This window comes from Lipophrys pholis (assembly GCF_963383615.2).
Source record: "Lipophrys pholis genome assembly, chromosome: 1".
Taxonomy (NCBI): domain Eukaryota; kingdom Metazoa; phylum Chordata; class Actinopteri; order Blenniiformes; family Blenniidae; genus Lipophrys; species Lipophrys pholis.
Window position 1 is genome coordinate 3,427,946 of NC_137635.1, and position 12,899 is coordinate 3,440,844.

The 12,899-nt window shown below is 43.7% G+C and overlaps 1 protein-coding gene across 1 annotated transcript in view; it reads right to left on the reverse strand.

The window, feature by feature from the left end:
• LOC308109002 (C-terminal-binding protein 2) overlaps nucleotides 1–9,013 on the reverse strand; it is a 57,864-nt gene extending 48,851 nt beyond the window's left edge. The window contains exon 1 of the mRNA XM_080462336.1: nucleotides 8,842–9,013. Within this exon, the coding sequence (XP_080318462.1) occupies nucleotides 8,842–8,899 (58 nt within the window). The 5' untranslated portion in view covers nucleotides 8,900–9,013. The remainder of the gene's footprint in view (nucleotides 1–8,841) is intronic.
• Between the last annotated feature and the right edge of the window lie 3,886 nt (nucleotides 9,014–12,899).

Sequence of the window (12,899 nt, forward strand, 5' to 3'; positions counted from 1 at the left end):
TCATGGTTACATTCCTAACTAAGACTGAGGGCAAGAAATTGGGGTGAAAACACATGGCGGACAATGGCAACAGAATGGAGGAGGGGACGAGATGCTCTAATCCAATGGGGGTTGATGAAAGCCATTGGCAGGAACAGTCCTGTCGTCCACTGCGTTTGCCACAGGGGGATTAGCATCGAACTAAAACCTGCTTAAATCCACTACCCCCTGTGACATCACTTGAACTAGATAGTGCACACAGCGAGCGTGCTGCTGAGGCCTCCAAATGTGTTTATTGAGTGTTAAGCTACACTGTTTATGGCCTATACTGCACACCTCTCCGTTAGACTATAGCCCGTATCCCTCTGACCACAAATAGATCATCCCAGAGGGACAGAGGAGGCTGGGGACTGATATGTAGTGTATCCTCAGTGAGAGGGGGAGGGGGTGGTTGTAAAGTCCAGTCATAGAAGTACTACTGAGGGTCACATTTAATCGGGTGGTTGCTAGAGGGAAGACAGGACTTGCTTCACTTCATCCATAAAGAATGCACAGCCTCCTCTACTGGGCATTTACAGATTCACATACATATATACAAACGTAAATACTCACACATGTAAGAATGAGGTCATATCTCTTCTCCTCCATGTTTGGGGTACTGAATTATTTTAAATAAACTGCAAATTAAAGATCGGAAAATACTTAAAAAACAACACAAAATTCCCAAAGCCCAAATTATATTTAAAATTACTTGTTGTATTTGACGAGAACATAATATTCTCAAAGCTGGTTTAGTGATTAGTCCGTTATCAAAAATCATGCATTCAGTTAATCAAGTTACTTTGGGACCATTAATACAAGCAGAAAAATGCCCTCAAACCCAGAATATATCTAAGCACGATTTTAACCTGATTACATTTAAATATTTTGTATGTTTCAAGTGCCCACATTTGTTTTGTCTAATTTACATGTTGTTTGTACCCTGACTGGAGGGAAAGAGCCAAACAAAACAAAGCAAAAAAAACAACAACAAAAAACTGCAAAGCTGCAATTGTGTTTTGAGTTTATCTGAAACAAGAGAAGACACGATCACTATTTACCTTTGATGTGTCATAGGTATACTTAAATCTGTTCAATCAAATGGAGCAGTGGTGGTCTTGATGTTATAGGATAGAGAGCTTGGAATTAAAAGTTTGATTGTTCGAATCCGTCTGCCAGAGGGTCATCCCTGTTGGTCCCTTAACAAAGGATTCAGCCTCCTTCAGGATGGGCAGCCGGTGTACAACGTGCCAAATAAAACATGCGCGGCAGCAGCCGAAATGCGCCACCACCACTGCAATCCGATCAGCCAAATCCATTTTATTTCAGAAACATTCGGTCCTTCGGTTTAAAATTTGCTTGATTTTCAAGCAATGTTTCTTTACTGCATTTTTTTTATTTATTATTATTTCTGCTCACTCAACTTGCACTTTGCTGTGACACACACCAGATGTGCATTGGAGCATTTGCAGCTTATCTGAGATGTTACCATCAGAGAGATAACTGCCGGTGTTTACTTGCCGTGACAAGAGCAATGTAAACAGTGGCAGGAGGAGAAGAAGGGAGCTTTGATAAGTGTGTGATAGGGAAAAGGCTGATAAGGCAAGAGACTGCCAGTTTTGACTTCACCTCTAAGACAGACAATGCAGGATAGGACAAAGCACTGACTGGACTGTGATGACTATATGCCTGTTCCCATCTGTGTGTTACCTCTGCTTTAAATGGACAACAAGGATTTTAAAAGAATTGAAGGGTTTTTTTCTGCTGCAAGTCTTGAGTGACTTTATTCGAATGCTCCTGAAGCTAAGACGTTGAGACAGCGTGACTGAGACGAGCTAAATTTAATACAGTTCAGGACTGACAAGAAGATGCTATAGTACCCGATTTCTTTATTATGTCCCACTACCTGTCAAGTCGCAGAGAAAAATGCTAAAACCAGCTTCTTTTCATGGAAAAGCTTAAGTGATGCAATGATGACATAATATTGAAAACAATAAACTTTTATTTTTTTGTAATTATGGAACATCTGAATTCGAAAACATTAAGTAGGTCAAACAAAAAGTAATCCCCACAGCCCCCCCCCCCCCAGTGGCTCTGAGTCGTCTGGGATGATGCACATCTGAGGGATGTTTTCTTTCATTAGAGGTAAAGCACACCTTGCAATTTCCTTGCCGCGATTTCTCCGCGCCGTCCTCCCAGGTCTGAGTCTCACTGCGCTTTTTTGTCAACTGTAAAACACACCATTAATCACCGCGTTGTATCTCTCCACGGCGATCGCAGACAATAACTTCTTTTAATAAGCCCCTTCCAGGGCCGTGTGTCACTCAGACCCCCGCTTCCTGACAAAATATTAATAACAATAATAAACATCTCAAGTACGAGTCCGGGCTCGTGTTACTAAAACCGAAACAAGGATTGGGCACATCGTATCTCCCTCCTCGCAAATTGCTGCATTTCCCACAATTCACAAGTAGCGGAAGCTTGGGTACCGAATTCATCTTGTCTACACTCGCTGACATGCCTCTCCTGAGAGCCGCTCCATAATTAAGTGCGCGCGCTATACTACACTCATCAAGCAACAGGGATTCTGTATTTGCTAGCATGAATAATACAATAAAAGAAAACTCCCATGTTACACACTGTATATTTGGTGAACGGCGGAAGAGTCGCACGGCTCTGTGAAAGACCTCTAGGTGCAATGTGTTGAACAGACGTCCAGCAACAGTCATGCCTTTGGAGCAATCTGGACATCTTTCTAGGGCGCAGGGCGCTAACGGCGGGACTTGGCAGGCAGCGCAGGCAGAGATAGCCGCGGAATGATTTAGATAGCAGCGGCTCTACGACTGCTGATCCATTAAACTTTCATGGGGACTTCATAAATTAAAACCATGACTGGAAGAACTTGAAAATTCGACTCAATTACTGTGATTGTACAGTATATTAAAGTTTTAACGAGCCTCCGGGCCTTTTTTCTCACTCTGAGCGCGGGAAGGAGGGGCGCCGTGGAAAGAAAAACACATGGTACCAATTCTGATCCGATGGCTTTCGGAGGGTTTACATCTGCTGTGTTATCAAGACACTGTCCTCCGCCTCTTTACCACCTCACAGCTCTGCGGTATACGGCCCAGCATGTCGCACATTTGCATGGTTTGGAGGAATGCGGGGCAGAGTGAGAGCCGCTACAGGGCAAGACCTCTCCCAGACTTGGTGAAGCAACTGATTAGAGTTTTGTCTTCCATTTTGGCGGCTTGGTTTGTTCCATCTTTGCTTCGTGCACAGCCCTGTGCTCCGCCTGCCTATCATTATCAAGCCAGTGGCCCATACTGCATCACAGATGGGGCAGACAGAAGGGAGAGACGACAGCCCGCTTGCTTTTTGGAGAGGCGAGGAGTGTGCAGCTGAGTGAGAGAAGAGGGAGGGAAGGAGAATACGGGAGAGGAGAAAGGAGGATTGAAAATATAATTTGCCTGCGTGCCACAGATGAAAAACGACGCGGCGCTTAGTTAAACGTAAGGACACTTTCTTTGGGAATGAAAACCTAAACTGTGGTTATACACAGATGGAGCTTAAGATGAACACACTGCACTCTAAACATCTCTTGTGGTGTTAATTCTTTGTTATAACACTGCAGTCCATCCTCTCACACATTTTATTTTGCACATGTGAGAGACTATTATCTTTATTTCTGGACAACTCTTTTGCAATGTGTTTTTTTTTTTTTTGTAAACGTGCGGATTCCGCTAATTTCTTGATTGAGATCAGGAAATGCGCTGAAACCAGTCTCGCTGGAGAAAAACACAAAAGTTGAGAACATGCAAACCCTGAACCCAACACTTACAAATACAAAGAGTAATGACCAATCTGTTGAGTTTCCATATGCAAAAAGCTTAAAACTACTACTTGTTTATGCTCAACCTCAAGCAAAGGTCTGTGTGCTGGCTGTGTGTGTAACAGCCTTTATTAAACAGACTGTCAATATAAGATCACAAGTTATGCAGTCAGCAGGATTCGTGGTGCACTCAGGTTTTTTGTTTTTTTTTACAACTTGTGAACCTAATTTCCTCTCAGCTCAACAAAGGAAAAGCTTAACAGCACGTTAGGATTCACAATTAGTAAAAGGATGTGAGGTCAGTATTGTATATTCTCAACCCGTATGACTTCATGCAAGCTTGATGCTTCTTCTTTACAAATAAGTTATACAAACGCCATAAAGTGTCATTGTGTTTAGACACTACGAATAGAATGCAGATGTTGATTAAAACATTATCTGACGAGATTAGAGTAGCTATAATCTAACCCAGAGGGGAAGGCGTATCGCAGGCGGGGAGAAGGGAGAATGGATAGGGAGCAGAATTGTCCTCCCAGTCGCTGCGGAATGATAAACACCGGTTCAGCTCAAATTAAGCGGCAAACAAGAAAGAACCAGAGGCTGAGAGGAGCAGGGGCCATGGCAGAATCACTCCCCATCTCTTCAGATGACAGAAAGCAATCTCTCCACCCCGAATGGAGCGAACACAAGAAAACGTAAGAAGGAGAGTGCGCGAGACAGAGCACTTTCCTCCCCTCCTAATAACGCTGGAATAAAGCTGATGCTTCCCAGCAGCTGCTTTGATTGAGCTAACTAGCAGCTTTTGATACAAACATTCACAACCAGCTCCCTGCCTTCTTATTTGCAGAAGACAGGCCAGATTATGCTAAATACATATCAAGGACTTTAATGGCTTAATCAGCCTTGTCATCGAGCCACAGGGTTTTCTAAGATACTGCATTAGTGATCTTGCTGCCATAAATACCAATATAAAACAGGCAGAATGAACATTTCTGGCAATGCTTTAATGTTTTTTTTAAAAAAAACAACAACACATTTTTACACCTTGAATGGCATTGGGAGAGTGTCTTGGATGACAAGAGTTGTATTTTAATGTTGGGAAAACAATAGGAACAAAGGCGAAGGCTCTGTTGGACGGTGCAGACAGAGTGTGGTCGCAGCAGACGTTTTCAAAAGAGAACGTTCCAGATTTTCACTTGAAAGAGATTGAGAAGAGACAGCACGAATCACGGCTTCATCTGGTACCGTTTGTTTGCCAACTGCGAGCGTGGTTGAAGTGTGAACCTGGATTAAGATGAGTTACTCCCAACAGTAGCGAAATTGGCCCTGTGAGGATTTTACCTGCGAGTGAAACCAAAAGCAGAGGCTTGCTTCATGTGTGTTTTCTCCTTGCTCTGAGACAATCACCATGGCAGCCTTATCACATCGCGACATGCAATCAGTGGGACAACTCAGCCTGGTCATTGGCTCATGAACAAATCACAAATCACAAGCTGTCTTTTTTTTTCTTCTTCTACGCCCTCACAATGGCCACCAGAGGACTGATTCACTGATCCTATATGATGGCCATCTGGAGATATTGCGTGTGCGTGTGTGCGTGCATGCATGTGTGTGTGTGTTGAGAGAGAGAGAGAGCGAGAGAGAGAGAGAGAGAGAGAGAGAGAGAGAGAGAGAGCGAGAGAGAGAGAGAAGGAGCGTCGGCAGGTAAACTCGCCATGAAGTGGCTCTGCATGCATCACAGCAACACCTGTTACCGTCTCTCCGTGCGACTCCGTTGGGCTTTGAGCTCGTCCACAGCAGAGCAGACAAACTGTTGTTCCCTCGGGAATGAGTAACTATCACAGCTGTCTCACTCACACACATTCGGCAGCTGGATGTAGACTGCACCTAATCAGGAAGGATTTCCACCAATAAAGGGTCCACCTGTGCTATGAAACGCGACTGCTTTTCATGAATAACCTTTAAGGCCACATGACAACTCGGTACGTCTGTTCGCTTACTTTCACACTAACGCCAAGATGATCTTGGGCCTGAACTCACACATGGTGCGGAGCAGTGAAAAGCACAGGGTGATGGCAGACATCAGCGTCCCATCCAGTCCCCTGTGCACACATGCATGGGCTTACAGACACAAATCTATCATAACATTATGACTACCCGCCTGATAGTGTCTGGGTCTGACTTTTGCCCTATAGCCCATCAAAGCATGGGTTTCCACTTGACATCTGAAGGTGTGCTGCACCAGCTTGGCAGCAGCAAATCCTTTATGCTCTGTAAATTGTGAATTGGGGCCTCCATGGACCCTCATGCATCAATGAGCCCCGGCCACCCATGAGCCTGTCAGCGGTGTAACCACTTCTGATAGATGCTGACTGCTGCAGACCAGCGTGATAAGAGCTGTGGTTTTTATAGATGTTCTGACCCTATTATCAAGCCATCACAATGTGGCACTGGTCAAAGTCGCTCCAGTCCTGACACTTGTTATTTATTATATCAGGTTTGAGGACAAAACTCTCAATGTAGTGTGTACGATATCCTATGTTCAACACGTTACCTGCCAGTGATCATGTAATGATTTATCGGTGTACATGTGAACTATTATGCAGAAAGAGGAAAAAGAAAATCTATCACGCCACCAGTGTAACGTGTAGCTCACACTGCATATATACTCAGATTGTTACACACAAGAGGTGAATAAAGACACAGTCAGAAGCTGAATTTGCTTCCAACTGTTAAAAAAAATAACCTCCCAGAAGTGTTTTTGAGTCGTGGCGCTGCTTGGATACTTTTCTCACTAAAGATTTACGGATACAAAAAAAACCCCCCAAAAAACCACAATCATCTACAATGTGGACATTTTGTCGCCGTAAACACATGCAGTTACAATAAAAACAACAATGCAACTGAAAAAACCCAACAACAGTTTGTCACCAAACAGCCTTGCTTGGTAAATTGGATGTCAAAATAATGCACTAATGTGCAAAAGCACCTGGCTCTTGCAGGAAATAGGATATGGTGCACCAATGACTAAGGGATTACCCACAACCTTTAGAAACATGAGTCACACATTGCACGCTTTAGAAAAAGCACCATGTGCTTCAAATCATGTACTTTAGACCATGACGCTTTAGATTAATAAAGTTTTATCTTTTGGATCATTTAACGATATGTTTACACCGTATTGTCTTCTGGAGAGTTGGAGACGTACTCACAGCCGTCGTGTAAATAAACTAATAAAAAGATTTTTTTTTCTTTTTTGAGATTTCCATGAAATAACAGCTTCGATCATATTTAATCATTTGTGGCTGTAATGTATTTTTAATTTCTACAGAGTTATTCCAAAGCGCATCAAATTCCAACTGACCACGATCATAATTCAATTAAAAAACTAGGACTCACTGAGTTTGTACGGGACGTGTGGCATATGTCCTTCATTCCATGCACATAACTGTGCGGTGCTTACATCATGCAGCAAAACAAATATGCTGGCACTGGGGGTAATGGTGCGTCTAGCTTCATTTTCCAGCACTGCAGTCATGTCTGCCTCTCCCTGCGCTGGCTCCAGGAGGGCCCAGCAGCTTAACAAGCCTCTTGGGGACCCAGACAGCAGAGAGGAGATGATTTTACCTCAGGACACAGTCTGACAGACACACATGCACACACACACACACACACACACACACACACACACACACACACACACACACACACACACACACACACACACACACACACACACACACACACACACACACACACACGCTGGGCCGAGTCAACCAAGTGGGTTTAAAAATGCACATTCACAAGGCTTCAGAAACAGTTTATACACCCACACAAAAACTCATTTTCCTTGTTGCCTGGACTGACTCTGCAGCTATGTGCACAGCAGGGGGGCTCCTATTCTATAACGCCGGCCCTTCAATACAACACCTCCACTTTATAATCCGCGACCTCCAGCCTAATAATCATTGCTGTTCACGATATCAAAATTGGCTGCTTCTTAACAGGCGTGACAGGATGGAAACCATTCAATCCCCTGCGGTAATTTAACTTGAGTTCAGATGTTTAGAGATCCTCCATAAGTGTAAGTCACACAGCAGACACTCCTACACAAACAAAGCCCCGGCTCGCACAGAGGCCAGAGTAAAGCAATAATCTCATTTACATCAGCCAGACGACTGTTTGCTGCTGGGGTCAACATTCATATGCTGGTTGCTGCTGTAGTGTCTGGGAAAATTAGTGCAATCAATAGATGCTGATAGCCAATAGGTGATTGGGTTGGTTGGAGGCTGCAGGACTGCGCGTAGGAATACAGCACAAGTGTATTTGTTGTTTCTGCACAGCAAAGAGTTTGTGTTTTGCAGGTCAAAAATAAAAGCAAAATACTTGATGAACCCCTTTATATTCAGATTATTGCTTGTAGACAAGCCAATAAAGATGTGTGTGGAGGAATGGTGGTGCAGCAGTTAGAATTTCACCTCACAGCAAAAAACATTTAAGTCTTGGCTTTGTGGCGTTTCTTTACAGAATTTGTTTCTCAGTGTGTATTTCAAATACTCGCTTGTCCCCCTGTGATAGATCAGGGATGGACAATAAGTTGGATTAAGGCTTATAGAAGATGAATGAATGTTAGTATGTGTTGGATGACAGAATATGTTTTAAAAAGGTTTGGCTGTAATTAATGTTTCATTACTGCAGCTCCAAATAAAAATAATCAATATCAAATCAAACTTTATTGACATTAAGCTCAACATACAACTGTAGTGTAGGACAGAGGAGACCGTCTTTGTCCCTGGGATCTCACACACACACACACACACACACACACAAAGTTGAATTAACCGTAAAGTCCAACTTGAAAATTAGAGGAACAACCCCGACTGAAACAACAATGTTAAAGGGGAAAACTCAGTGTAAACAAGTGATGTGAAGGAATGTGACTCGTAAGGGTGTGGGTGAAAAAGTTTAAGAAAGACACATACGTATAACTTTACCTTCGCAGATCCGGTCAAGCCGCTGTCTCTTCACTTTGTGTTTGTCAGTCAGGGACATGGCGTCAAACACAGCACGGCACGGGACGGCGCAACTCGGCACGGCACGGCACGGCGGGGGTTCCTCTCCTCCTCAGCCGCAAATACTGACAAGGTTCAGACTCCTAGTGCACAGTCAGCACTATTCCCCGGGGCATACCGCCTCGGCACATACACCTACATGAAAAGGTACAACAAAAAAAAAAAAACTTGCTTAGACAAACTATTGACATGCACACACACACACACACATACTGTAAATATACACAATATTGATGTAAAAAGCGCAAAAAAAAATATATATCTCTGACACAGGAAGGCATTAAAGAGTCCTTGACTACAAAGTCACTCAGCCTCTTGCTCACAAAGAGCCTGCGAAGCTGCAGGCAATAGATACACAGGAAATCAGTGAATCATACACATTCTCTCTCTCTCACACACACACACATATGCACTTGGATACTGTCGGTAACAAAGTGGCTCCATTTGCTCTAAAAAGTGACAAAGCTTCTGGGCTCTAAAAGCTCCACTTTTCTCCTGTTTGAAATGTGTTTTCCTTCCCTGACAAATACTCATCTGAAGCTCCATCTAACTTGTCACCCATCACTTTCAGTATTGAGCGACATTTGAGGTATCTCCACTTCCACAAAGAGAAATCTTCTTTATTCCTGTTTTTTCCGTCTTCCCTGAAATCCATTCAGACAAATCGAGCACAGAAGTCCTTATTAATCTTGCGAAATTTGATCTAAGAAAATGTGAAAGAAGCTGATAAGACTTGTGAGGAAAAAATCTATCATCTGACAAAATGAAGCTCTGGTTGAATGTGCTGCATCTCAAGGCTGACAGCCATGTAATGACACATCCAGGCCAATAGAGGGTAGTTAAAATCTACTCGGCGAGCGGCTCACTTCAGATGCCCTTCTGCACAATGTGGTGTCAATTCATCACAGCCTGGTTTTACCACTCTGCTCAAATATCACCGTCTGATGCAAGTAAAGCTGAGATTTCAACAGACTCCTCCAAATGTTCTAATGCCTCCGTTTGAGTGGCTACCTGCAGGACACAGAGGACAAAAACAACTTTTATTCCCAGAGTTATCCAGCTGTTTGAATCCCAACACCTTAAATCCTATCACCGCTCTCGGCACATTATGAATCTTCCGTTGATGTTCTTTTAAATTAGAGGACGTCGGACTAAAACTACACAGCTCTCCATCCGTACCATCCTCCTTCACTTCTAACTTTAACTTAGTCCGGATTGTTCCCAGTTTGAATGAGCAGTAGCAATTATACTTTGAGATTGAGTGTAATTTAAAAATTGTTTGCTGTCTGAAAATGTTAGCGGACAAAGCCTCCGATTCAGTATCACTGACAGACACGCAGGCAATTATTTATACAATTGCATCTTTGTTGGAGGGGAAACAGAGCAGTGTGCATTACTTCTCGGCCAGTACATAAAGAGCGGAGATCAGCATGTAAGTGAATTAGAATAAAAATGATTGGAACACGACGGGAATTACACGTTGAAAACGCAGCATTGTGCTTGCTCAGGACCCGCTCGAGGCGCCTTCTCTCTAAAAACTGCTGGGATCACTGAAATGCTCACTTTCTGTCAGGAAACATCAGAACTCATCTTTTTTTTTTTAGGGTGAAAGAAAGGATAAGAAGGTAAATGAAGTGCATTAACACTCTCCGGTGTGAATTGTGAGCAGACCGGTGCTTCAGTCTTTACTGTAATTTATTAGAGCGGGTCAAGTCAGCAGCTCAAGGCCAGTGTGGGCGGTGGTTACATTATCGGACACCTCTGAACATATTGGACCACACAGACCGATCACACTGGAGAAGTGCAAAGAGCAGCATCCTGAGGGGCATTCTTCAGCGCATGAAGAGCCCAAGTGTGTGTAGGCAGCGCCGATCTTTTCAAGTTGTTGCTGCTGTCGAACCTCAAAAGGTGAGAAACGCTTTAGTGGATCTTGATACAACCGGCACCTAAATGTGCCAACATGCTTAAACATGGCTCCTGCTCTGTAGACATTATAAAGAAAATCACATGTTGCATGTATAAGCAGAACAATTATGCCAAAAATCATGGGAACGTTAATTTTAAGGGAATAAAAACATTTTATTTGTCTACAAAAAGTCAACGCCTCCTGTTTTACAAGTTCAATGAAAATGTTCTTCTTTATTTACATATGGGCTTTTGAAGGCTGAACGTACAAACTTCATTGCGCAACACTCATTTTAAACTGGCTGTACACATAATACTAACAAATATCAATGAAATACAGCATAAAGAGGCTATTTCTATTTTAAGAGCTTTGGTCTATCAACTTGAATGATGCAGGGCAAATGTTTTAGAAGGAGTTTGTGACAACATTTATTATTGGTAAAAACAATCTGTCATCACGTAACAAAGGAAGGTTCCCATTTCCAGAGCAGGCACACAGTTACTCTAAATGCAAATGATCGTCTTGACATGGTGAAGCTACAGTATGTTATCTGACTTGATTTTGACAAGAGGAAGCCACACACAAGGTTACTTCCAGGGAGTCACTTGAACAATGCAGCACTCTGGCTTCAGTATGTTAACTGCTGCTGCTGGAAGGCCTCACCCTGTTACTTGATTCATTTCAGGCTTCTCTCAGCCCCTCCTCCTCTCTTTTCATCTGTCCATCTCTCTGTAGTGCTGCTGCCTCTGAGGTCTCTCACACACAGTCATCAATCACTGGGCACTCTTCCAGGGACGTCCACCCGTGTGTGTGTGTGTGTGTGTGTGTGTGTGTGTGTGTGTGTGTGTGTGTGTGTGTGTGTGTGTGTGTGTGTGTGTGTGTGTGTGTGTGTGTGTGTGTGTGTGTGTGTGTGTGTGTGTGCGTGTGCGTGTGTGTGTGTGCGTGTGTGTCATAAAGAGCGAGACTGACAGAGAGGGTGGGAAGTGAAAAGAAAGACTGCTCACAGCGGCTAACAAGATCGGCGCAGAGCACCAACCTTCCCCACTTCTTATACTTTTCCTTTCCCTTCAGTTCATTCAACTATAAGAAAGTATGCACTCAAAACTTGGAAAACCTTCCCCAATTATTTTATAAAACACGGCCAAACTTACCCCTCCCCCCCCAAAAAAATGAAACGGGACACCATTTCTCCACGGCATAAAGAAAAAATAAATAAATCTGAAACAAAGCCGGCAGTGCAACTTGCAGGGCATGAAAATGGCATTTCGGCCGCGGTTTTGCACACCCAATCCAAACACAAAGGTCATATACATGAATCTTAATATTTAAGAGGCATTAAAAGTCAGATGATCGATAAAACTCCCTGCCCGCATGGCCACGGCTCACCAAAAGAGAAACATTTGCAGGCGAGAGGCCGAAGCGTTAAATGCGGCAATCCATATCTGTGACAGCCGGCTCCGTCTCCCGGGGATGCGAGCACAATCACAGTCCACAAACCCTGCTCAACGTCAGCGGCACAGAGGGATCGCTGTCCGAGGGACACTGCTGTGCAGGAGGCGGGGGAAGGGCAACGCCGTCGGACGGGCCCAACAGAAGATGTGCAGAAATGAGGGAGTCTCAATCACTGCGACGACGCGCCAAACAACCGTATCTCAGGAAGTATTGCAGGATTCCAGAACAGAGGGGTTTTTCCTCTTCTCTTTTTAGCAGCAAGGTTATTTTACCTCGCGTGACATGTATCTCATGAAAAACAGGAGACGACAGTAGGTTTGACTGCGCGACGTCGCCCTCCTCCGAATCGAGGGGGATAACTGCTACAACACACTTCAATATGTAAGACTAACAGCATTATCCTGTAAGTCATCTCAGTACACCGCCTGTGCCTCCAGGAAATGAATGAATAAAACAAACCAAGAAACGAGGAGTTGTTTTAGTCGCATTTATGCACATGGAAAAAAAAGCTCTTACTGTAAGTAGATGAAGAATGTGGACACGGTCCATCATTGTACCTCTTTTGGGAACTGAAAACTGCAGTTTTACACTTGTCATGTACAGAAGCATTCATACTACAGGG